This window comes from Myotis daubentonii, chromosome 4, assembly GCF_963259705.1.
Source record: "Myotis daubentonii chromosome 4, mMyoDau2.1, whole genome shotgun sequence".
Taxonomy (NCBI): domain Eukaryota; kingdom Metazoa; phylum Chordata; class Mammalia; order Chiroptera; family Vespertilionidae; genus Myotis; species Myotis daubentonii.
In genome coordinates, this window is record NC_081843.1 from 22,671,160 (window position 1) to 22,698,173 (window position 27,014).

A 27,014-nucleotide genomic window follows, 5' to 3' on the forward strand; every position below is an offset into this window, starting at 1 on the left:
TTAATCCACTCCCAGATTCTTACAGCTATCAGGTAAACAGCCACGGGAACTCAACTGCAAACAGGACACTACTCAACCCCCTACACCTTATCTGTTTTCCTTTGTTATCTATCTCCACTTTAGAACTCCATGAAATAGAGGCACTCTCTTGTTCATCACCATGTTTCTAGCACAGAGCAGACACAAAATAAACATTTGTTAATAAATGAACGGGGATAAAAACGTGAATAAGACAATACTCTTTTATCAAGTTTACAATTTAGCAAAAAACATAACATAATGAATGCCACATTATAATTTGACCTCCTTTGTGTTTTTAATTCCATTCCATAATGTACAGTATATTCAGTACCTGCTAAAATGAGGTTAAATAGACTATAGGAGGCCAGCAAATCCTCATGAGCATTAAATATTTATTTCCTAAGTGAATACTATTTGCAGTTTGGCATAAATTTCAGCAAATGATGTATACAACCTCTAGTGGTGTGTTTTTATTAGTGGCAATTGAAATATTTCTGCACTAATGTTAACTCACACCTAGAATACTTAAAACTATTTAGTCCACAGTGCTATAAAACTATAAATTGACAGAAACAGTATATCTCTTTATTTGCTCAACATTCAGAGTATTTTTACTAACAAATAACAGTATAACAGCAGGTAGCAGACATTCTATTAGATGTTTCTCCAAAATACTCAGGTTTTCTGTCACCTGGCAATTTACTCAACACCATCCTTCCACCTCCAAAAGAGTCCCAAGCCTTTTCCCATCCCGTTTAAATATAAAACAATTTGGTTTACCATAACTGATAAGAATAAATGAATGGATGCATGCAAAATCACTACTCTTAAACGGATAAATTATAGAAATTCATGAAAAGACAGAAAATATTTTGGCCCCATATGTAAGATAAGAGTTAAATAATATTGTTGGCACTTAGTGGGTAGAATAAAAGATACAAATCAGATGATTCTAACAAAAAAATAAAAAAGAGCCCGGCTGGCATGGCTCAGTGGTTGAGCATCAACATATGAACCAGGAGGTCACAGTTCGATTCCTGGTCAGGGCATATGCCAGGGTTGCAGACTTGATTCCCAGTGTGGAGTGTGCAGGAGGTAGACGATAGATGATTCTCTCTCATCACTGATGTTTCTATCTCTCTCCCTCTCCCTTCCTCTCTGAAATCAATAAAATATTTATAAATAAGTAAAATAAAAAATGAAGCATTACTGATGTAGAAGCTACCATAACCAATTGATACCTAAAAAAATACCAAAATTATGCCCTGACCTGGTGGCTCAGTTAGTTAGAGCATCATCCCCAATATACCAAGGTTGTGGGTTTGATCCCCGGTCAGGGCACATACAAAAATCAATCAATGAATGCATAAATGTTCTAAACTGTTCAAAATATCTGGATTAGAGACAAATGAACAAATTGATGTTTCTCTCTCTCGATTCCTCTCTCTCTAAAATCAATAAATTTAAAAAATACAAAAATTAGAAGAGCCATAGACTAATGACTTTGAAAGTGACATTACCATAACTTAGTCCTATCTCCTTTCCACCAAACTTAATGTCCACCAAAATAAAAATGACACTGGGATATGCTTCCCTATGTTGTCCACAAGTAATAAATCACATTTTCCTGTCTGTATCTTAAATAGGCAAGAAGAACCTCCAGGAAGAAGGATTCTACATTTAGAATAAATGAAGTAAAATTTCTTAACATGGTTTACAATGAGATGACTTAAAGCTCTTGAGCTCCCTCTGTAGTATGCATTGGCAAGTTCACTTCAGTTTTTCGCTAAATTCATTGTTTGTAAGGTAGCTATGATTTTAGTGCATATCTGGGAAGAAAATTCTAGAACCGATTCTGTCTCAATATTATGATTATCATACATAGAACACTCCCAGTTCTGCAGAATAAATGCTAATGACCCAATAAATAATAGCAGGTTGAGAGAGAACCAAGATGGTGGCATAAGTAAACGTCTATACTTGCCGCCTCCCACAATCACATCAAAATTACAACTAAAATAGAGAACCACCATCATTCCAAACCACCTGAAAGCTGGCTGAATGAAGTCCTACAACTAGAGAAGTAAAGAGGAAAGCACATTGAGACTGGTAGCAGGGGCAGAGCCTTGGAACAGGCTGGTCCCACACCCATGTTTGCCATTTTTTAATTGGGAGGGAGATTGACCCTGCGGAGGCTGGGAAGCAAGGGGTCCAAGCTCCACACCAGACCTTAGCCCAGGGTTCCAGAGCTGGGAGAAGTCTACGGGCTGTAAAAACCAGCGGAGATTGTGGCTAAGAAACACGAAGGCTGCTGGAGACCCAGCTGTTCCTTTTAAAGGGCCAGCGCACAAACTTACTCGGACTGGATACCTCTGAGCTCCAGCACCGGGTAGCTCTGGGGGACCCAGACACATAAGGGGAGCAACTGGATTGTCTGGCATCAGGGCAGAAACTCAGGGGTGGCTTTCTCGCAGACAGGGATGTTCACAGGGGTCACTGTTCCTATGCTCCTTCCCCGTTGCAGGGCTGACTGGCAGCCATAGCTAAGTCTCAATCAGCCTGGAGCACACTATTTGCTCCACCTGAGGATTCCCTGAGACCCTGCCCCATCCAGTGTGCAGCCCTGCCCAAGCTGTTTGCAGCAGCTTTTCCATATGAATGGCCTGTCCTGGCTCAGGCTTTGCTAAAATCAATCAAACAAGCTGCAGTGGGTAACAGCATGCCCCAAACCTAACAATAAAAGGCCCAAGACCAAGCACTAGTACCAGCCTGCCTAGCTTTAAGCTGGGCCTCACCTCCTACAAAGCAGCTCTCTCACTATAGTCACAGATGGTCTTCACAACCAATTGGCCTGGAGGCCAACTCCTCCCAGAGACGCCAACAGCAATCAAGGCTCAACTACAAGACTGTGCACAAAGCCCACACAGGAGCACACCTAGAGTGCCCAACTCAGGTGACTGAGGAGGCTGAGCCACTGGGCCCTACAGGACACCTATTACACAAGGCCACTCTACCAATTTCAGGAGACATAGTAGTTCTACCTAATACATAGAAACAAACACAGGGAAGCTGCCAAAATGCAGAGACAAAGAAATGTCACAAATGAAAGAAATGGAAGCAAGCAAACTACTGGTTATAAGGTTACTCAAGGATCTTCATGAAACTTTCAAGGATCTTAGTGAGAATGTCAAAGATATGAAAAAAGTCCAGTCAGAAATTAAGCATACACTAACAGAAATAACAATTTACAGAGATTCAACAGTAGAGAAGATTCCAAGAATCAAATCAACAGACCTAGTTAGTGCTACCAAAGACACTAGGCCCAAATGCCCTACCTCCCAGTGTAGCTCGGGCCTACCAGCCTACCCAGGCAAAATGGGAGACAACATAGTGAGGACCACGGAAATCCGTTCTTTATCCACCTTAAGAGTAAAGAATTTGCTCTAATGTATATCTGAGAACTACAAGCAGAACTAAATATTAATACTGCTGCTTGGGGAATCTGCTCATAGTTAACATATAAATAGTATTTCTAACATGATTGAAAAAGCTGTTAATGATGTTCTGGTGAAAGAAATGAATATCCAATCTACATAAAATCTACATAGCACAAAAATTCAATCCATCACTATTACTGAATTCTAAATTATGAGGTCTGGTTTCATATGGTATTTATCTGTATCTGGTAACTTAAGGTCCTGATTTTATTGTATCTAAGCACCATTTTTCATTTTTTCTAGTTCTCTGGTGGTCTAGTACAGTGGTCGGCAAACTGGCCCCTTGAGTGTGGCTCTTCGACCAAATACCACGTGCGGGAGTGCACGTACAGTGCGATTGAAACTTCGTGGCCCATGCCACAGGGCCAAAAAGCCGCATGTGGCTTGCAAGCCGCGGTTTGCCAACCACTGGTCTAGTGCAGTGGTTGGCAAACTCATTAGTCAACAGAGCCAAATATCAACAGTACAATGATTGAAATTTCTTTTGAGAGCCAAATTTTTTAAACAAACTATATAGGTAGGTACATTGTTATTAACTTAATTAGGGTATTCCAAAGGCTTAGGAAGAGCCACACTCAAGGGGCCAAAAAGCCGCATGTGGCTCCCGAGCCTCAGTTGGCCGACCACGGGTCTAGTGGATTCAGCACTTTCACTTGTTGTACCCAAATATGACTTTACACTTGCTCCAATAAATTTTTGTGAAACTATTTTTACAATTTATTGAGATTATTTTAAGCTTTATACTGGTCTCCCAATAATAAACTGTCCTGCACATACACTGAACATCCTATAAAAATAATTTATCAGGTGTTGAAATTGGCAATGGAAAAGCAGTTAAGACCTTAAAATAGTTATACATTTAAAATATAAAGGAATGTATTTTCAGTTTTGTTTTGCTTTGAAAGGCTAAACTACAACTGACAAGAAAAACCAGATACCTCATCAGTAAGATGCCATAAAGCATCAAATAAAATTTTTAGAAATTTGCCGCTGTATATAAATTGTAAGTTAATTCTTACATACTCTAAGTTAATTGTGAGGCAAATTGAAAGTTTGTTGGAAATTCCCAAATAAAAAATAAAGGTTTTGCAAAGCATTCTATTTTCTTAAAACTCACTTGGTCAAACCAACCCTATAATCAAGTATCTCAAAAAGCATTTAATTTGGGCTTATCTATAACGTAACTTTTTAATTGCTACAAAATCAGGAGGTATAAAAACTTTTCTATACAAACAATCCAATACAACCCGGTGAAGTCTTGGGAATATAAGGAGATATGAAAGACAGGTACCTCGTAGTTTGAGAGAAAATCTAGTAATTCTGATTGAGATGGGATGTACAGAAGTGGTTTCATCACCCGGCGGACAAACTTCTCAATGTAAACAGCACTCATGGGGCCTTTGTATTCGATTGGTCCAAAACTAGTACCAAAAAATAAAAAATAAAAATAATACACCATGCATTAAACCTGTAATGTGTAACTGAAATCAACAACATAAAATGAAAATGTCCTGCTTTAGGATCCTGACTAGTTCACATTAAGCAGCCTTCTTTGTCTCAGGAGGTGACTGGAGAGCCAATTAAGAAGCATTTATGTGAGGAAAGATACAGCAGCCATCACAAGCAATCTCTGAAAAACGAATTAATTCCCGCAATATTTCCTTAAAAAAACAAACAGAAAGGCAACCTTGGAAACTGGCCAAAAGCTAAAGGATTCCAGGATCTGAACCACACAATTCAGAGGGGCAGGCTTTCCACTGAGCAATTGGCCCTTGGCCTACTACAAAGCAGTTATTAAATATCCCCAACCTAGCCATTTTGGCTCAGTGGATAGAGCATCGACCTATGGACTGAAGGGTCACAGGTTTGATTCCGGTCAAGGGCACATGCCTGGGTTGTGGGCTCGATCCCCAGTGGGGGCAGTGCAGGAGGCAACCGATCAATGATTCTCTCTCATTGTTGATGTTTCTCTTTCTCTTTCCCTCTCTCTTCCTCTCTGAAATCAATAAAAATATCTATATATATAAAAGGCTAATATGCTAAGCGTCCATTTGGGTAATGACATCTTGTAGCAATGCCCGGCTTCCTCTCCATAGCAACTGGCCTCCTTGCAGTTTCTTCAGCCCAGGAACACAACTTGCTTTATAGCCAGGTGGAAACATTTTACAGTGTAACCAAATGTCTGTGAAGCGTTTTCCCCTGTCTCATCTCATTTGATCCTCACAGAAGTCCTAGAGTAGGTAGATAGGAGACTCAGTGGAATCCTATTTTCTTTTCATTAGCCGGAAAACAGAGATTTAGAAAGCTTAGAAACTTGACCCGACTGAAAAGAAGAAATGGTGGACCTTGAAAATGACTTCAGGTTTTCTTACTGTGCAGAATATAGTCAAACACTGCTGCAGTTAAATATTTTACCCTTTGTTCTCCCTGCGTGATCTACAATAATAATCTGCTTTGTGTTGATATTTACTGCTATGTTGCTGACAATTACCTGAAAGAGAAGTTGGGGTGCTTCACTGGGCTGGAAAAAGTTTAGCTAAATCAGAAAGCAGGTCTAATTAAGCAAGTTTATTCTATATCTATAAAAGGCTAAGTTGACTCATGCATGCGCAATACATATAAAGCTCTCACTGGTGCCAATCGCACGTGTGTCTTTCGATCTGTCATTGTCGATCGTGAATTTGGTTGACACTTCTATTATAAAGAAAGGATGAAGAGAATATTAAAATATTTCTTCTAACTATTTTCCTTTCAATGTGCACAAATTCATGCACTGGGCCACTAGTATTAAATAAAAATAAATAAATATTCACATAGGCACTTACACAAAGGATTATTAATTGAATGTTAAACCCAGTTAAAGCTTTATTACAACAAAAAATTATGTGATGGTACAAGTCAGGGGCCTGTATAAATGATTCTCCATTCCAGCTGTATTAGGGGATGCATAAGAATTTGATTTGGTATTGCTAAGAATACTACTAATATTTGGCTAATCTCCTAATAAGCTGATCAAGAATCCTCAAATGGCTTTCTTTGATTTTGTACAATACCAAGAGATATTGCTCCAATATAACTGGATGGTATGTGGAGTGGATAGGAAATAGAATGACATTCAGCAACTCCATAACCATTCTTCTCTCTAAACAGAAATTGACATTAAGCTTACTGTTAATAGCAAGAATAGACAGAGCACAGTTAAGAATTATAAAAATGCCATGGTCATAATAATATAATATTTGATTACAGAAATTAACACAAATATATAATGTGATAAGATAAACACAATTCTTCAGTGTGCACTGCAGAATGATGCAAAGAAATATTAGCATGAAAAAGTAAAAATAGCATTCTACGTGCACAACTGGGAGACAGTTAAGAATTCTATAATTCAAGACTTATTACAACTAATTTTTTAATTTTAACGGTTAGTTTAAAAAATCACCATCAGCCCTACCCAGTATAGCTGTGTATAGAGCATTGGCCTGTAGACCAAAGGGTGCGGGGTTCGATTCCGGTCAAGGGCATGTAACTTGGTTACAGCCTCCTCCCCAGCCTGGGTTCTGGTGAGGGCTCATGCAGGAGGCAACCAATTGATGTGTTTCTCTCACATCGATGTTTCTCTCTGTCTTTCCCCCTCTTCTGCTCTCCCTAAAAATCAATGGAAAAATATCCTCAGGTGAGGATTAACAAAAAAAATAAAAATTAAAAATAAAACAAAAATAAAAATCACAACCATCAACAACTCCAGCAACCATGAACAATTTTTAAAGGCCTGGCTGGTGTAGCTCAGTGGTTGAGTATCAACCTATGAACCAGGAGATCACAGTTCGATACCCAGTCAGGGCACATGCCTGGATCACGGACTCGATCCCCAGTGCGGGGTGTGCAGGAGGTAGCCAATCAATGATTCTCTCTCATCATTGATATTTCTCTCTCTCTCTCTCCCTCTCTGAAATCAACCAAAATATATTTTTAAAAAACAAAAAATAACTTTTAAAGGAAGAAATAAAAAATCATCTGATAACTTATTTTATTCAGCAAAAAGGAGGCAACCAATCTGGAAACCTCATCTATTCAAGCAAACAGACTCTGCTGAATTTCCTGGCATGATGTTATAGAGTCCCAGTGACTTGTAATGAGAAGATCCCAGAATGCAGGATGGGGGACATATTTTAGTAACATGCTATAGTCATTGCAGTAGGACAAGCTGACCTAAGGCTGCTGAACTTTATATAGTGTTTTGAGAAACTACTGCCTCAGAGCCTTTATAACTAGTATTAATACAAGCCAAAAAAGTGGAATCTGTGCTCCCTTTGGCCGCACATATACTTTTAAAAAAAGTGGAATCTAGTTTCACAAAACAGAAGTCTATTAATTTCTTTAAGCAGCTACAACTAGGTAAGTCATTATACAAACAAACACAACACACACAACAGTCTATCCAGTGATGAGACAGACTCAAGGATGACATTTGCAAGCACATTAGCCAAAAAAATCTCAAGACTACCAAATACTCAGAAGAGAGTTTAATTAGAGGAACACATTCATTCATATGTGTTTCATGTAAAATAGAGGGCTTGAAGATTCTTAAATAGAATATGAAAAGGCTACCTTTCAGATATTTCTGTGCCTTAGCACTTACTTCTGTTTTTGAGACATTGGGAATGACTTACCAAGTGAAAATTTAACAGATAAAGATGAGGGGCAAGCACTTCAAGATGAGTACTAACCTCAAAGTCCTCATCTATATAATGAGAGGAGTGGACTAGATTTTTCTAAAGTCCCTTCCATGCCTTTTCAATCTTTCTATAAAACTAAGAAAACAAGCAGCGTAAGACAACATTGCAACTCCACATAAACCAAAATGACATTTTTTATTCTATTCAAGGGAATTCTTCTAATTTTAATCAAGTTAAGTCCACCTCTGGGCAACTGGCTTGGTTATATATTGTTGCAAGTCTTTTACTCCCTGCTAGGCATCTGTGTCCTATTTCCTATTTCCAAGAAAAGAAACGCAGGGACCTTCATGAGGCAAGCTCATTATCCATTTGACAGAGCACAGAGTTTTAGAACCTTCAAGCATAGCACCTTATACTTACCTTAAAAAAAGAAAGAAAAAAGAGCCCTATCTCAAGCATGTCAAACTCAAAGGCTAACACAAGCCAAATAAACAAGGCTTAAGTTTATATGGGCCACAAAAAAACAAAAGCTTCAATTTTCATAGAAACGTAGGTTTATTTTGATAGAGACATGCTGAATACAAAGGGCTAAAATAAATGAGTAATCGTTAACATAAAATAATAGAACATTTTAATAAAAATTAGTATTTTTCTTGAACATTAACTTACCAGACACTGAATAACTGCACAAATTAATAAGCATAATGCAAATAAACCTATTTTTCTTGTTCTTCGAAAGCAAAATATTTCCTGTTGTGGACACCAAACAAGTTGGTACAAGACTAATGACATGGCAATTGGCTGCTAAAATATTCACTGCGAGTATTAGTGGAGAGAAATGGTGTGTGATTATAGATATCAGTCACTAGCGAACACTGTAGTTCTTTATTAATAATTATGTATAACAGAATACTGTAAAAATTAAGTTACGACACTTCTGTTAAAACATTTCTTACATACCATTATATTGGCTGGGCCGCAAACATATTCGTTGTGGGCCGCATGCAAAACATGAGTTTGCCCTAGCTGGTTTGGCTCAGTGGGTAGAGCATCGGCCTGCGGACTGAAGGGTCCTGGGTTTGATTCTGGTCAAGGGCACATGCCCAGGTTGCGGGCTCAATCCCCAGTGTGGAGCTTGTAGGAGGTAGCCAATCAATGATTCTCTCTCATCATTGATGTTTCTATCTTTCTCTCCCTCTCTGAAATCAATAAAAATATATTTTTAAAAAAAAGAAGAAGAAGGAACTATGAGAAAGTTCCTCAGAGAAAGTATTCATATACCTAGAGGAAAATTTGAAGTTGAAGATGGGGTAGGAGAGTATGTTTTTGCTATTTACTAGCTCCCAAGAAGTAAAATTATGTGCCACACAACATTTTATGTTAAAGTCATGGAAATGTAATGGAATATGACAGATAATCCACAAATGGTAATTTGTTGATGCTTATTATAAATCCCCATTGATTAAGGTCCAAGAAGTTTGGAGGGAGGGAAAAAATAAAATCTAAAAAGTAAAACTCTTACTAATCACATCATTTTTACCCAATTTATCATCATTAACAAACTTTAAGACAACTACATTGAACAAAGTCCAGAATCCCATCAAATGTCTTCAAAATCCTTTAAGTCAAATTTTAGACATTACTTAACACCCATAGCAATGGTCAGGCAGTGCTCCAAAAACAAGCACCAATATTTTTCTGCAGCAAAATGAATAAACTGGCACCTTAAGTGAAATAAAGACTATAGGCAACCTCTTATTATTTTAGGCCAGATGAATGTATTTGGGGACAAAATTTATGAAGTCTTTAGGTTTCCAGAGCTCTTTGGATTTCAGAATTATGGATACAAAACAATGTACTTGTAGTAATTTTCTTCCCAGTTGAAAAGATGGGAAGATACCCTCTTGATTATGCTATCCTGTCAAGTAACAGGATAAAGACTTTTATGTATTTTTTACCACAAAACACTTTTAGAATATTTGAAATGTATAGCCACACAATGGAGTAACTGGTACTATTAAAAACAATGCTTTAGAATATATGTAATGACATGAAAAGTAAGAAAAACCAGTTTAGTCCATCTGTGTGGCTCAGTGGTTGAGCGTGAACCAGAAGGTCACGGTTGGATTCCCAGTCGGGGCACATGCCTGTGTTCCAGGTTCAATTACCAGTAGGGGGCGTAAAGGAGGGAACGAATCAATGATTCTCTCTCATCATTGAAGTTTCTACATACAGCTCTCCCCATCTCCCTTCCTCTCTGAAATCAATAAAAAATATATTGAAAAAGAAAAAGTTTAGGAAAGAATATTACTACAGGGTAATTTTTTTTTTTTATTTTTAAAGGAGAGGATGTATTTATAATAATAAAAGGGTAATATGCTATTAGACCAGACGTCATTCCAGACGAAGCCAGGGCTGGAGGAAAGGCAGCTGGGTCCTGGGTGCTGGAGGGGAGCTGGTGCTGGCAGCCGGGGGAAGGAAGACCTACTCTTGCATGAATTTTTGTGCATCAGGCCTCATGTGTGTGTGTGTGTGTGTGTGTGTGTATGTGTATACAGAATATAAATCAAAACACTTAATGATTACATATGGCTGATAAAATAATGCAGATCCTTTTTTTATTTCTGCTTACACGTGTTTTCTTAATCTATCTAATATTTTAAATGAGAAAAAAAATCACTTCAAAATTGATAAACTTAGTTGGAATTAGAAACATTACTTAAAATGTCTTACCTCCGATGATATAGATATATTACAGGAAAATAAAAGAAATGCTTCTGTTTTCTGCATTTCCCCTGGTTCCACCAACAGTTAATTGCCACAAACAACACCTGCAGAGTCAAAAAAGGTTTCAAATGACTATAAATAACAACTGAAAAACTACGAAGACTTAAAAGATAAACTTGTAAATATGAACTATTCCTCTCTGAAACAGAAAGTGTAAAAAAAATTGTTCCAAGAGTTCAAAGAAGGTCATCACTGACTGCTACAATAAAAAAAAAAAAAAGACTCTTATCTATAGTGTCTAGCTAGGACTAAATAATTTGGAGTCTGGCCCAAGGGGAAAATGATTTCCTTTGAATTCTAAAGTGAATGAGCATCAGAGCTTTTCCTAAGCATGATTAATATGAAAACTTGGTAAAAAGATATGTCTTTTGATAGTCAAACTGAGTATCTGAGAATGAAAAAATATACAAATCAAACATCACAAATTTCAAGAGACCATTTTAAATGATTACATTAAAAACTAATAAAAATAACAGATGATTAAGGCTATTTTCTAAAATATAGTACTGAATAGCAAAAATATGGATTAAGTACATATTTATAGATGGATGTACTTAAGAAGTGTCCCTATGTCTGCAATTTACTTTGAAATGTACCAAAAATAAGATGGATTAATAGTTAAATTGGAGAAAAATTTTCCAAGTTTGGCAGAATTGAAATTTTGGAATTAAACTGTTGTGAGGCTTTTTTTCCTTGTTGCTATGTGTGTTTTTATTGTGGGGGCTGTCCTACAACAAAAGTAAACACAGGATGGTGTAGAGCGTTTAGCAGTATCCCTAGTCTTTTACCCACTCGATGCCAATAGCGTTCCCCTCTCAAGTACCAAAAAACCCTCTCTGTACATCACCAAAGGTCCCTGGGGGGGGGGGGGGGGGGGGATGGGACCAAACTGCCACTAGTTGAGAACCACTGATTAGAGGGATAAGATGAGTAAATACATAATAAAATGTTAACAGTAGAATTTAAGTGGTAGGTATACAGAAAATTCCTTCACCTCTGCTATATGTTTAAAAACTTATAACACTGAAAAAAATATGAAGACTATAAAAAGTCACTTTTAGATGCCTTATACTTACTAGATAGCAATATTGCTCAAACTTAGTGGAAGCTCTTTATAGCTCCTTTTGGAGTCTATGTATGAGAAAGAAAAGCAAAAATATCTTTACTTAAGGTTGACATTTCATTTTTTTACCCAAATATAAGGCAGAATCTACCATGGTCCCTCATTTTATTAAGCAATGTGGCTCAAAAGATTTTTGCCTGTTTCTGAAAATAAGCCTGCTCCTTTTCCCTACTGAGAACTTGGAAAGGAGCTAGGAAAATTTGGGGGGGGGGGGGGGAATCAGTGCCGGTCAGTTGTTTATGGCACTATGACCTCAATCATTTGTCCTGTGATGTTTAACAAACTGTTGTGCCCTCTAAGTCTGAGGTCTTGCCTCAGAAGAACAGGAACACCAGCATCAGCTTATAGAACTGTTGTGAGGGACAGCATAGGGCAGTGATAGTGAACCTTTTGAGCTCGGCGTGTCAGCATTTTGAAAAACCCTAACTTAACTCTGGTGCCGTGTCACATATAGAAATTTTTTTGATATTTGCAACCATAGTAAAACAAAGATGTATATTTTTGATATTTATTTTATATATTTAAATGCCATTTAACAAAGAAAAATCAACCCAAAAAATGAGTTCGCATGTCACCTCTGACACGCGTGTCATAGGTTCACTATCACTGGAATAGGGCCAGGCATCCCAAATACTATTCCTATGTAACCACTCTAAAGGGCATATTGCTTAAGTTGATAATAAGATAATAAGTGATTGATACCCTAATATATAATATATTCTCTACTTATTCTCTAAATTCAGAAAATTTGGGGAATGATTGGCAAAGTGGTGATTTCCTTTATGCTAATATACTACTTGCCTCCAGTGCTCCATTACACTTCCTATTTCCTCCCTGGAAGTATCTGCCAGTGTGGTTACTATTTGCCATTTGAAAGGGGGAGAGGGTGTAAAGGAAAGACAGGAATAGATCAAATCTATTGACCCACAGTTGGAACACAAAATCATACCCCACCCCAAAGAATCAGTGTTAAGGGAATGAAGAGTTATATTTAAACAGTAATTGGTACTACATTCGGGGATATATAATGGTTTAAAATGCTTTACTAGGCTGAGTAGGAAGCCTAGTCAACATTTAAAACATTGTTTCTAAGAAAAACCAACTGAGAGATCCAAATGAACTTCTGAAACTCAGCTGCCTGCTTAAGTAACGTCAGATCAGTAGGTCCCAGCAGCAGTCTCTTAGAAGTCTGTGGATGCTTTTTAGCGACTTGCAATAACTGGGGAAAGGAGGGAGGGGGCAGTGGGGACAGGGAGGCTACAAGGCATGTGGTCGGTGGTGGGCAGGGACTGTGGTAGATATCTTGCAATGCTCAAAATTGCTCTGCAAGGGAAGATTCATCCCAGAGCAGTAAATGCCCTGCCCAACACTGATGTTGAGGAAAACCCATTTGCTATTATTAGAGCCCAGAACCTAATTCCATTTTATATGTGAAACCAAAACATGGTTTTTGTATACACTGAATTTCTCAGGAAGGCAACTTCTGTGTCAACTGAGGGCAAAAAGTACTTTGTTTGGTTTAAAACTTTACCAAGACCTTTTCATTGTTTAGAAAAATCAAATCACCGAGTGCAATGCCCCCATGGTATCTAAGTCCAACACATACCTTTATCAATCTACATTTGTAACTGTTCCATCCACAGTAACTCTACATAAAGGTACAAGGACCTATTTTGCCCAAGCATTTACAAACTGAAATACATATGATTTAATTATACATTACTTTGCTCCCTTCTACCTTTGTTATAAATAATGCATTAGATGAACTATTTTGAAATTTTATGTGTAGGAAGGTTGCCTTATCTATGAATTCATTTTCAAGGCATAAAAAGGAATAAATATAAAATACTTGTTTTATAAAAAGCAATCAGGATCCACCTGGTTGAAAACCACTGTCACAGATAACTCAAATATTTGCCTATATATCACTCTTACCTATCATAAAGGTTGCATTCATTTATTAAATAGTTGTTAAATACAGTTCTCGTCCAAGTATGGGTATTTAAAAGGTCAGTCAACTACACTGTAGTCATGATGCATAAATTTCTCCTAAATAAAATACCTAATTAGCAAATATCAAAGAGATAATCAACTAGGACTTTCAGTTCCCCACCTACTTCAGCATGAAAACTAAATAGCATGGCACCTGGGAATGAGCACTGGCTTAGTCACAGGATGCAGAATCTGTTCCCCATCCTGCTAACTGATTAGGATCATCACAATCAGAAATCTTTTTTTTCTTTATAGAAGGCTTTAGAATTTTAAAAGTGCTCCTGGTAGCCCTAACCGGTTTGGCTCACTGGATAGAGCGTCAGCCTGTGGACTGAAGGGTCCCAGGTTCGATTCCGGTCAAAGGCATGTACCTCGGTTGCGGGCACATCCCCAGTAGGGGTTGTGCAGGAGGCAGCTGATCGATGTTTCTCGCTCATTGATGTTTCTAACTCTCTGTCCCTCTCCTTTCCTCTCTGTAAAAAATCAATAAAATACATATTTTTAAAAAAAGTGCTCCTGGTATTCACCTTGGCAAAATCAGCCAGCTGCTAAGATGTCTCTATAGGGACAATCTGCTCTGCAGCAAAACTGACAGTCATTTGATTCTTAGGCCGAATGTCAGCATTACCTGGTCTGAAAGCTGACTCGCCGCTTGCTCAACTTCTGCCCTGGCAGCGATGGACTGTCCACACCATGGGGCGTAGAAGAACAGAAGCACCACCTCTGAGTGCCGGCGAACAACCTCTGCGTAGTCCAGCTGACCCTGGAAGAGGTCAAGAACCGGAGACCTCGAGGAGAAAAAGCTGACAGGTGGCTTTGCTGGTATTATCACATCTTTTGCTCGACTAAAAAAGAGTAAACACAAATAAGATCACTGAGTTTATTTTCGTCCAACAACAGCTTCATGTGGAAGGAGAATGAAACTTAAATATTCTGTGATAAGGCAATATGTGGCTGAGAAAATGAAAGACATGAAATATATGCTGGAAATTATTCTATAATATTGTCTTCCCACATGTGGAGTGGGAGGGCAGTGGAGAGCAGAGGAGAATGTCTTTGAGTAATCCACATTCTTGCCTCCACACCCAAGATTCACATCATCTTTCTGCAGTCCTGTTCTCCACAGGAGCCACTGATCTCCAGGGCTTCAGAGCCACCACGTAAGCTTGCTCAGAATTAAGGGGAGGGAGCACATGTGGCTACTGCTAATAAGATTTCTATAGGAGCCCTAGCTGGTTTTGCTCAGTGGTTAGAGGTCAGCCTGCGGACTGAAGGGTCCCGGGTTCGATTCCGGTCAAGGGCATGTACCTCGGTAGCGGGCTCGATCCCCAGTAGGGGGTGTGCAGGAGGCAGCCGATCAATGATTCTCTCTCATCATTGATGTTTCTATCTCTCTCTCTCCCTCTCTTTTCCTCTCTAAAATCAATAAAAATATTTTTTTTTAAAAAGATTTCTATAGGAAATGCTTACAATCAACTCAACTTTGAGAAAACTTAAAAGTGTATTAGCTGGAATTGGCCTGCACTTATCCAGGGCATTCAGGCAAAAGTAATAACCCAAAAGAAGGCAGAAAAGGATCAAGAAAAAGACAAAAACCAGAAAGTACAAATGGAAAACAAATAGCCAGAAGGTAGACTTAAACCCAACCATATCAACAATTACATTAAATATAAACCATCCAATTAAGAGGAAAAGATTGCCCTGGCCGGTTTGGCTCAGTGGATAGAGCATCAGCCTGCGGACTAAAGGGTCCCAGGTTCGATTCCAGCCAAGGGCACATGCCTGTGTTGCGGGCTCAATCCCCAGTAGGGGGCGTGCAGGAGGCAGCTGATCGATGATTCTCTCTCATCATTGATGTTTCTATCTCTCTCTATCCCTCTCCCTTCCTCTCTAAAATCAATAAAAATATGTTTAAAAAAAAAAAAGAGGAAAAGATTGCCAGACTGGATAACGAAGCTATCTAAAAGAGACACATTTTAAACATCAAGACATAAATAGGATGAAAGTGTAAGGATGGGGGGGGAAATAGTCCATCTAAATAGTAAGCATAAGAAAGCTGGAGTAGCCCCAACCGGTTTGGCTCAGTGGATAGAGCTTCGGCCTGCGGACTGAAGGGTCCCAGGTTCGATTTTGGTCAAGGGCAAGTACCTTGGTTGCAAGCACATCCCCAGTAGGAGATGTGCAGGAGGCAGCTGATCAATGTTTCTCTCCCATCAATGTTTCTAATTCTCTATCCCCCTCCCTTCCTCTCTGTAAAAAGTCGATAAAATATATTTTAAAAAAAAAAAGAAAGAAAGCTGGAGTAACTAATTAGGTGAAAGGATAAACAAACGGGGGTATACTCTTACAATTAAACGATATGTACTATATATAACTGGATGAGTCTCAAAATAATGATAATGCATGAAAGAAATCAGACAACTAAAGAATACATATAGGCTAAGCAAAAGTAGCTTTACAGTTGTGACTACATCACTTTATTCTTATATTATTACTAGTGGCCTGGTGCACGAATTCATGCACATTGAAAGGAAATTAATTAGAAGAAATATTTTAATATTGCTATTTGTCCTTTCTCTATAATGTAAGTGTCAACCAAATTCACAATCGACAATGACAGATCGAAACACACGTGCAATTGGCGCCAGCAAGAGCTTTATATGTATTGCGCGTGTGTGAGTCAACTTAGTTTTTTATAGATATAGAACAAACTTACTTAATTAGACCTGCTTTCTGATTTAGCTAAATTTTTTCGAGCCCAGTGAAGCACCCCAACTTCTCTTTCAGGTAATTGTCAGTAACACAGCAGTAAATATTAACATGAAGCAGATTATTATAGATCATACAGGGAGAATAAAGGGTAAAATATTTAACTGCAGCAGTAATTGACTATATTCTGTGCAATGAGAAAACCTCAAGTCATTTTCAAGGTCTACCATTTCTTACTTCTTTTCAGTCGGGTCAAGTTTCTAAACTTTCTAAATCTCCATTTTGTGGCTAATGAAAAGAAAATAGGATTCCACCGAGTCTCCTATCTACCTATTCCAGGACTTCTGTGAGGATCAAATGAGATGAGGCATGTGAAAACGCTTCACAGACACTTGGTTAAAGTATAAAATGTTTCCACCTGGCTATAAAGCAAGTTGTGTTCCTGGGCTGAAGAAACTGCAAGGAGGCTAGTCTCTAGGGAGAGGAAATCAGGCATTGCTATGTGACATCATTACCTGGATGGAGGGAAGGACACTTAGTGTATTAGCCTTTTATATAGAGAGAGTAGAGGCCCGGTGCACAAAAATTTGTGCACTTGGTGGGGAGGAGGGGGTCCCTCAGCCCGGCCTGTGCCCTCTCGCAGTCTGGGACCCCTCGGGAGATAACAACCTGCTGGCTTAGGCCTGCTCCTGGGTGGCAGAGGGCAGGCCCAATCCCTAGGTGCAGCCCCTGGTCGGGCTCAGAGCAGGGCTGATTGGGGAGTTGGGGCGCCGCCCCTGTCATGCACAGAGCAGGGCGGATCAGGAGGTTGCAATGTCACCCTCAGTCACGCTCAGGGTAGGGCCGATTGGGGGGTTGGGGCACCACCCGTCACACTCAAGGCAGGGTCAATGGGGAGGTTGCGGCGCCACCCCCTATCACGCACAGAGCAGGGCCAATCGGGGTTGGGGCGCTGCCCCCTGTCACTCACAGAGCAGGGCCCATCAGGGGGGTTGGGGCTCCGTACCCTGTCACACACAGAGCAGGGTCGATCAGGTGGTTGGGGAGCTCCCCCCTGTCACTCACAGAGCAGGGCCGATAGAGGGGTTGAGGAGCTCCCCACTGTCACTCACGGAGTAGGGTCGATAGGGGAGTTGGGGCGCCGCCCCGTCACACACAGAGCAGGGCGGATCAGGGGGTTGGGGCGCCGCACCGTCACACTCAGGGCAGGCCCGATGGGCAGGTTATGGCTCTACCCCGTCACACACAGAGCAGGGCCCGTGGGGGGCAGTTGGGGTGCCGCCCTCTATCACCCACAGAGCAGGGCCAATCAGGGGATTGAGGAGCTCCCCCGTGTCACTCACAGAGTAGGGCCAATAGGGAAGTTGGGGTACCGTCCCCTGTCACACACAGAGCAGGGCGGATAGGGAGGTTGTGGCTCCGCCCCCTGTCACACACAGAGCCGCAGGGCGATCAGAGGGTTTGGGCACTGCCCCCTGTCACGCTGATCCCGGTGCTGGGAGGCATATTACCCTTTTACTATATAGGATAGAGGCCTGGTGCATGGGTGGGGGCCGGCTGGTTTGCCCTGAAGGGTGTCCTGGATCAGGGTGGGGGTCCCCACTGGGGTGCCTGGCCAGTCTGGGTGAGGGGCTGAGGGCTGTTTTCAGGCTGGCAGGTGACTGAAGCTCCCAACTGCTTTTTTTTTTTTTTTTTTTTTTTTATTCTGGGCCAACTTTAGCTCTGAGGCTTGGCTCCAGCTCTTAGGCCTCTGCTGCTGAAAGCAGGTATCTGGTTTGTTTGGGTTCTATAATCAAAACTCTGTATCAACTCCAGCTCTGAGATCCCGGCTGGCTGAAAGCAGGTTTCTGGGGTTTTGTTTAGCTTCTATATGTGTAACAATGTTTCAAACTGCAAGCTCAGAGGCCGGCAGCAGCAGGCGGGGAACGTTGGAGTCCTCCGTCACTGAGGCAAGCAAGCCTCATGTTCGCTTCAAGCTGCCTGGCCGCCAGCCGCTATCTTGGCTGGCAGTTAATTTGCATATTGCCCTGATTAGCCAATGGGAAGGGTAGCGGATGTACGGCTAATTACCATGTTTCTCTTTTATTAGATAGGATTATACTAAAGGCCCAGTGCACAAAATTTATGCAGGGGTGGGGGGCGGTTCTTAGCCCAGCCTGCACCCTCTCCAATCCAGGACCCCTCAGGGATGTCTGACTGCCTCTCACAATCCGGGACCGCTGGCTCCTAACCGCTCGCCTGCCTGCCTGCCTGATTGCCCCTAATTGCTCCCCTACCAGCCTGATCGCCCCTAACCACCTCTGCCTCACCCTGCACCCAGGACCCAGGATTCCCTTTGGCCGGTCACAGGCCCCGGGACCAGGGCTTCCCTCCCTCTGGCTGGCCGCTGGCGTCCTGGACCACGGGGCGCGCAGCTTGTCCTTCTCCCATGCCGCAGACACAGGCGCAGCCGCTTGTGTCCCGGACCGTGGGGCATGTGGCTTGTCCCTCTCCTGGGCCGCAGGCACAGGCATAGCCGCTGGCACCCTGGGCCACAGGGTGGGCAGCTTGTCCTTCTCCTGGGCCACAGCCTGGCTGGTCCCCATTCCTCTCCCCCCAGTGTTGAATGTCTGAGCCATTACCACGTGACAGCGTGAGGGTGTGATGACCATTTGCATATTAGCTCTTTAATATATAGGATTACTTTCCATGCAAACAAATGTAAACCTACTTTTGCCCACCCTGTATAATATGAATGCATTTATATGAAATCCCTAAACAGGCAAAGCTAATCTATAATGAAATAATCAGCATCAGTGGTTATCTAGAGTAGAGAGTGGGGTAGAAACTAACTACAGAAAGGTACTGAGGAAATTTTCTCTCAGCTCCCTATTGGTTGCCTTCATAGCTCTTACCAAACTCTGTTACTTATTTTACCTTTTTATTATTTATCTACTCTACAAGATAGATCATTAACTCCATAAGGGCAAGGACACTATCTTTTACACTGTTAGATCCTCATTGTTTAGTAGCTGCTGTTACTATGAAATTCAGTAACTTGTGAAATGAACAAACCTCCCCTACTTACCTCACCTGAACATGTGAAAGGAAATGAAATATAAATCCATACAGACATATATTATTAAGAAGAGTCTGAAAGAATCAAAGTGTCAGAAGGCCCATTTGCATTACTAGGGATCATTCCAAAGGACACCTAACTGCACTCTAACTTTACAGGTGTGCAAATGAATTTGATAATCTGATTTCTCAGAAAACCGTCAAGTACAATCAGTCCTCTGTATCTCTGGGTTCCACATCCATGGATTTAATCAATCTTGGATCAAAAATATTCTTTTTTTAAAATATTACATTGTTGCTGATGTTTACTACATAGTTAGGCCTACCATGGTTGTGTCTGTACTGAACATGTATATACTTTTTATCTTATCGTTATTTACTTAACAATACAGTATAACAACTATTTACATAGCATTTACATCGTATTAGATATTATAAGTAATCTAGAGTTACTTAAAGTATATGGAAGAATGTAGGTAGGTTATATGCAAATACTACACCACTTTACATAAAGGATTTGAGGATCCAAGGACTTGGGTATCCGAAGGGGGTCCTGGAATCAAGTCCCTGGCACATACCAAAGAAGACTGTAGTAGGAAGGAGGAATGTGAAGGAAGGTGCTGACAAGTCTGAGATATGCAGCAGATGCAAAAAAGAAACATATCTTCACCTAAGACCTAGAACTAAGCTACTCTAAGAGCCTTGGGTCATTTAGTATGAGGGAAAGAGTCCCACATTCTCCTTTGCATCTAAAAGGTGTTAACTTCCTGAATTAAGAAGACACTTTTAAATATATCACTTAACTATTTTTTAACAAAAAATTATTAACATCATAAATGTGTTAAAAGTTAGAGCAAATCTATTTATTAACTCAAACTAACATTTTAACCTTGCAATCAGGGAGCTTGTCTATGTAAAATATCTTCATAACCTGAAAAATTCAGTCACAAAATACAGTCAAACCTCAATTCTCGAACATCTCCCATCTCAAACAATTTGCTTCTCAACCTGACAACCCTTTCATGCTGATAGCTATATGATGTCACAAGGCTCTCAGGCAACAAACAAAGGAGAGAATGTGTGAGTATGAGTCAGTTTACTGCCGGGGTCCAGCCCCAGCGGGTCCAGGGGTCCCCAAAGGTGTAGACGGAGTCGGTGAAGAAGGAAGGACACGGAGACAGCGTTCAGTTGATCAGCAGCCTAGCCAGGATCTCTAGCCAGGATCTCCAGCCAAGTTCTGGTCTGGATCTCCAGAGAGGTTCTGCTCAGGTTCTCCAGTCAGGTTCAGTCACCAGGTTCTAGTCAGGCTCTTCTGCCAATCTCCGCAGTCAGGTTCAGTCCAGGATCCCCTGCCATACTCTCTTGCTAGGCTCTGTCTCTAGGCTCCGAGGCCAGTCCCTGTCCAGGATCCTCCGGCATGCTCTCGCCAGCGAAGTTCTTCTGTCCCTAGAGACCGTTCTGTGTAGGTTCTGTGCCTAGGCTCTGTCTCTCTTGGTCCTGTCTTCCAAGCCCTGTGTCCTTAGTTCTGTGTTCTGAGTTCTGTCTCATGAGTTCTGTCTCTTGCTGTCTTGTTACATCTGTATTTATACCAGTTGATTCAATCCTATCAATCTCTATTACAAAGGTTAGGGCGTTTCTTATCTCCATTCCAGGGAGTAAAGATTATGTAGCTTAAGCATGATTGTTCATAGTTAAAGTGATTAATTACCCGCCTGGCACTTAGTTGAGGGGTTTTATTCCCTCCCTAACTTCAGGGGAAAATCCCTACCTGGGGATTCAACCTTTCTCGGAGAGTTGACCTTGGTTAAAACACAGCGCCAAGAAGGTGAGCAAACATATTAAGAACCGTATGCCATATATGCCAGGTCCCTTGAAACAGCAAGGATGGACCGGCTCCCGGCAGTTTACTACTGTTAAAATCTCAGGCCGTAACCGGTTTGGCTCAGTAGATAGAGCATCGATGAGCCTGCGGACTGAAAGGTCCCGGGTTCGATTCCGGTCAGGGGCATGTACCTGGGTTGCAGGCACATCTCCAGTGGGGAGTGTGCAGGAGGCAGCTGATCGATGTTTCTCTCTCATCGATGTTTCTAGCTCCTATCTCTCTCCCTTCCTCTCTGTAAAAAATCAATAAAATATATTAAAAAAAAAAAATCTCAGAATACTGTGCTGTGAATATTTTCATGGTTTTTTTTTTGCTTTTGTTGCTGCTTGTTACTAAATTTTCATTTTTTATTGTACATTTCCTTTTCTTTTTGTTCAATTTTCATTTATATTTCAAGTCCTTTTTGTTTTTAAAGTGTTCATTTATAGACTAGAGGCCCGGTGCACGAAATTTGTGCACTCGCAGGGGTCCCTCAGCCCAGCCTGTGCCCTCTCGCAGTCCAGGAGCCCTTGGGGGATGTCCGACTGCCGATTTAGGCCCGCTCCCCTCAGAGGAGCGGGCCTCAGCCGGCAGTCAGACATCCTTAGCGCTGCTACGGAGGCGGGAATGCTACCACTGCTGCACTCGTCAGCCGTGAGCCCAGCTCAGGGCTTCTGGCTGAGCAGCACTCCCACTGTGGGAGCACACTGACCACCAGGAGGCAGCTCCTGCATTGAGTGTCTGCCCCCTGGTGATCAGTGTGCGTCACAGCGACTGGTTGTTCCACTGTTTGGTCGATTTGCATATTAGCCTTTTATTATATAGGATCAGACAGTACATTAGACATGTACTATATATATATATATATATATATGTGTGTGTGTGTGTGTGTGTGTGTGTGTGTGTATGTATATGTATGTGTGTATATATATATATATATATATATGGCGATATAAAAGGCTAAGCAACCACCTGATCGTCTGACCATCCGGTACCTATGATGCGCACTGACCACCAGGAGGCAAACACTCAACACAGGAGCTGCCGAGCTGCTGTGACTTGGCAGCGGCAGTTCTCAGGTAACACGCCCTGGAACCAGAGAGGAGGGAGCCGACTCCTCATGGGGCCGCGCTGGGGCACTGTAGGCCCCAAATCTGGTTTATTGCACACTTGCATTTGGGTTCTACACACTGTATGACAGCAACTTTGCAGAGTGCTCTCTCGCACCAGGGACCCCTTAGGGGATGTTGGAGAGCCAGTTTCAGCCAATTCCCACAGGCCAGGCCAAGGGACCCATCTGCTGGAGGGACCCTAATCACTCCAAAGATGCCCTTCAAGCCAGTGGAGGAGGGACTGCAGGAGGTTGGCTCCAGGGTGTGTCCAGCCCATCTTGCCCAGTCCCACCCCACTGGCCACCTTCTAATTAATTTCCTTTCAATGTGCATGAATCCATGCACCAGGTCACTAGTATATATATGAAAGGTTAGAACAGGCAATCATTTGGGGGTCTGAAATGGATTAGTTCAATTTACATTGTTTCTAATGAGAAAAAATGACTCAATTTTTGAACAGCCTTCTGAGTTTCCACTGTAATTCAATAAAATGTTCATTGAGCAAACCTTATTGTGCTGCAGGCACTGGACTAGATACCAAAGTGAGCAAAGATATGTCCTCCAGGGGCTTATTTTTCTCAGGGAGGAAGGCAAGCAAACAATCAAATATGTAAACAACAAACAATAAAAACACAAAATGATCACTGCTATATGGGAAATTTAACTAGTAAAAGTGGTTATCTTTTTAAGCTGAGATCTGAATGATAAGACAGCATGCAGAGTCATAAAAGCGCTGTGTTGCAACAAAGACACATTTTCAAGAATTCCAAAATTCTGCTCTTTGGAGGTATTATTTTTCTACTATTTTAGTTGCATGTTAAGTGTTAAATAACATAATCTGAGGGAAAATGTATGTCTATGACGGCCAAGCAAAGGACAATTATCAACGTAGTACTGCAGCTTTGCATGTTCAGAGTAAACACACCAGATAAGACACGTGGCACATCAAAAAACAAACATGCCGAAACTGGTTTGGCTCAGTGGGTAGAGCGTCGGCCTGCGGACTGAAAGGTCCCGGTTCGATTCCGGTCAAGGGCATGTACCTGGGTTGCGGGCACATCCCCAGTGGGAGATGTGCAGGAGGCAGCTGATCGATGTTTCTCTCTCATCAATGTTTCTAACTCTCTATCTCTCTCCCTTCCTCTCTGTAAAAAATTAATAAAATATATTTTTTAAAAAAACAAACATTAACCAGGGAAGAGAGACATATACTTCTGCTCCTTCAGACACATTCACAAGTTTCTATTTAACTCTTAAATTTGCTAAACATTTTTTGAGAAACTATACATAGATCAAATATTTCCTGCAGCTTTCAAGTCTAAGTCTCAGGTACAAAAAACTCAAGACTTGATTGCAAACAAGAAGGCCTGTTGCAACTCCCGATTATATATAAAAAATAAATACACACACACACACACACAATATTTTCCTCCAAGTCAGGGTAAAAGGAAAGTGAGCAGGAGGAAGTCATGGAGATTCAATGCATAGAAAGGCACACAGGATAGAGGTTAAATGCCCAGAAATAAAGAATTATTAGTTGTGTTTCAACCCCAAATCAACCTCTCTTATGTTATCTGGTTTGAACTCAGCTAAGCAACAGACACTGAAGAGGGTTCTCCCTTATTTCAGGTCTGGAGCTATTAACAACAATTAAATTTAAAAAATGTTACTCTTTATTAAGCCTCTGTCTTCATTAACACAAAAATCTTAAAAGTAACATAGAAAAAGAGGGCCAGAAATGTGCAGGTCAGTTGTACAGTGAAAATATAGTATCATGACACCATTCAATCAAATAGGACTCTAAAAAAAAATCAATCTGAGTCTATTAAAAGCCTGTCACATCTGCCAGTGGCACGGCAAGGAGCTGGACAGACAAGCTGTGGCTCTCTCTCCTAGCTGAAGCAGGCAGGGATCTTGTTCTGTCTGCTCTAGTAACTGGATTTACACTCTTCCTTCTTCCTGAAATTTGAAAGGCCTTTCCTACCTAGCAAGTCATTATTTCTATAGTCAGATAAACTAATGTCACTAAGTTCCCCAGCCTTAGAGGGGGGGAAATACCTCTCTTGCCAATTTGAACCCATATGCCACCTTGCAATTATTTTACCTTGTAAAATACTTTGCACATTTTCCTTGATGAAGGAAGTTATTGATAAAGAGCAAGGTTAAGAGCCTACATTAGAACCTGACAATAAAGGATTAATAGGTGGATGTGATTTGGGGCAAGTTTTTGCAACATGACCAAGGCTCAAATCCTTTATCTATAAATCAGAAGGACAAGAAAGAGCAGATCCAGACTTTACTGAGAATTGAAATTTAAATGATCCATACTAGGCCCTCAGATTCTGCAGTATATTAATATTAATAAATGCATTCTTGTAAGCTATAGTTATCAAGCAGGCACTTCTGTTGGGGGAGGGGGGGACATCTGGCAATGTCTGGAGACATTTTTCGGTGTCACATCTGCACAAGTCGGGGATGCTAAACATCCGACAATGAACAGGATGGCCCTGCACTTAACACATCCAATAACAATGTTTCAAGCTGAAACCTTCCTCTTGGCCAATAGGCCACTCAGTGGCAACACAGACGTAAACTGAAGTCCCAAGAGATACACTGTGTGGGAGGCCCACACTGCTCCTGAAATTTAAAGTCAACGTTGTATTTGTGGTCATTTCTCAAAGAGAGGCACATCCACTCTCACCTTCCCTGCTCAGGCCTCTCCTAGTTCCAGGCACACACCCGGCTCGTCCAGCTTCCGGGCTGTCCCACTTGTTGTTCCCGCTCCGTGGGACTCTCTTCTTGCCCCCAGATCGTCCCCTGCTGGCCCCTTCCCCTTCTTGTGTAAGCGTCCCGTGTGGCTTCCTTAGGAAAGAAAGCCTCTCTGCCCCACCCTCGCTGCTCCCACGCTCCCTGCAGCACTGACAGACACCCTTTAAAACGAAGCGTCCGTGCTGACTGCCTGTCCCACCCTCCCAAGTAGGAGCTTTTATCTTCACCGCTCACCTGGCCGAGGGCTCCACAGTGGGTGCGGATAACTAATCGTTAGGTCAATGACTGCATGAATTTTCAAAGGGGTCTGGGGACTCCAATGGTTGTGCATTACTACATTCGAAGCAGAAAGGACACAAATTAAGCGATGAGTGAGGGCCCTACGGCTCAGGCAGAAGTGACAGGTGCACCCCCGAAGAAACCCCCGCTGAGCACCTCGGAACCTGGCCCACCTCCGTCGGCACAAAATGGGATGAAGGGGCGCCGGGCGGCACCCGAAAACCTCGCCAAATGACTGGGTGGCCGACCAGAGCGAGGGGAAAGTGGCCGGCAAAGCCGCAGGCTGGGGGAGGGAGGGGAGTTCGGTCCGACTTCACGCCGCGAAAGCCGCTACCACCCACGACCTGGCCACGCGCCGCCCGCCCGGCCGGCCGAGAAGGCGCCGGGCCGGTGCCCCGGGGGTGCGGGCCGCCTCACCTGCAGGTGAACTTGAGGGTGAAGAGCAGCGCGCAGCCAAGCGCCACGGCCCCGCAGAGCAGCTCCGGTCGCCGGCGCGCCATGAGGAAGGCGCCGCGCAGTCGGCGACGGAGCCGGTCCGCCGAGGACGCTCCGGCCGGGGCCGGGGCCGGGCTGAGGGAGCCGGAGCCCGCTGGGCCGGCGCCGCCACCCTCCTCCTCGGCGTCGTCGCTGCTGCTGCTGCCGCCGCCGCTGCCGCGGCCTCCGCATTCCGACATTACATGCTCCCCGTCGCCAGCTTTATACCGCCGCCGCCGCCGCCCAGGGCCCAAGGGCCCGGCCCGGGCCGTCGCTCCCCAATCCCGCAACTCGTAGTGCCCGCTAACCGTGACCCTCCACGTCAGCCCAGCTGCCGCTGCGGCTCCCGCCCCCGAGCGGGAGGCCCCGCCCTCCGCCCTCGGAGTCTGCGCGGACGCGGACACCGCCCGAAGCCCCGCCCCCGGAAGGCCTCGCCCCTCGACCTTGGAACCCGCGCCGGTTCCCCGCCCCGCCCACACGTTCTGAAGCCCCGCCTCTACCCCGCGGGCCCCGCCCTCTGTCCACAGAGCCTGCGCAGGCGCTGGGCCGCGCGCCTGGCCCCGCCTGCTCCGAGGTCCGCCCTGTGCCCACAAACGGAAACTCCGTACCCGGAGCGTCCCTGCCTGGCGCACTGGGTTTTAAGAGCCATGA

At 42.5% G+C, this 27,014-nt stretch overlaps 1 protein-coding gene across 9 annotated transcripts in view; it reads right to left on the reverse strand.

Annotated features, from left to right (window-relative positions):
* TXNDC11 (thioredoxin domain containing 11) overlaps positions 1-26,740 on the reverse strand; it is a 74,565-nt gene extending 47,825 nt beyond the window's left edge. Inside the window, exons 1-4 of one of the 9 annotated variants that reach the window (XM_059693173.1) lie at positions 26,307-26,710; positions 14,731-14,947; positions 10,934-11,031; positions 4,810-4,939 (exon numbers count right to left, since the gene is read on the reverse strand). In XM_059693173.1, coding sequence (XP_059549156.1) covers positions 4,810-4,939; positions 10,934-11,031; positions 14,731-14,947; positions 26,307-26,563 — 702 coding nt within the window. In that variant the 5' untranslated portion in view covers positions 26,564-26,710. Of the gene's footprint in view, positions 1-4,809; positions 4,940-8,251; positions 8,336-10,933; positions 11,032-14,730; positions 14,948-26,306 lie in introns of those variants that run through there. The other 8 variants (XM_059693176.1, XM_059693174.1, XM_059693178.1 and 5 more) reach the window with 8 other exon arrangements.
* Between the last annotated feature and the right edge of the window lie 274 nt (positions 26,741-27,014).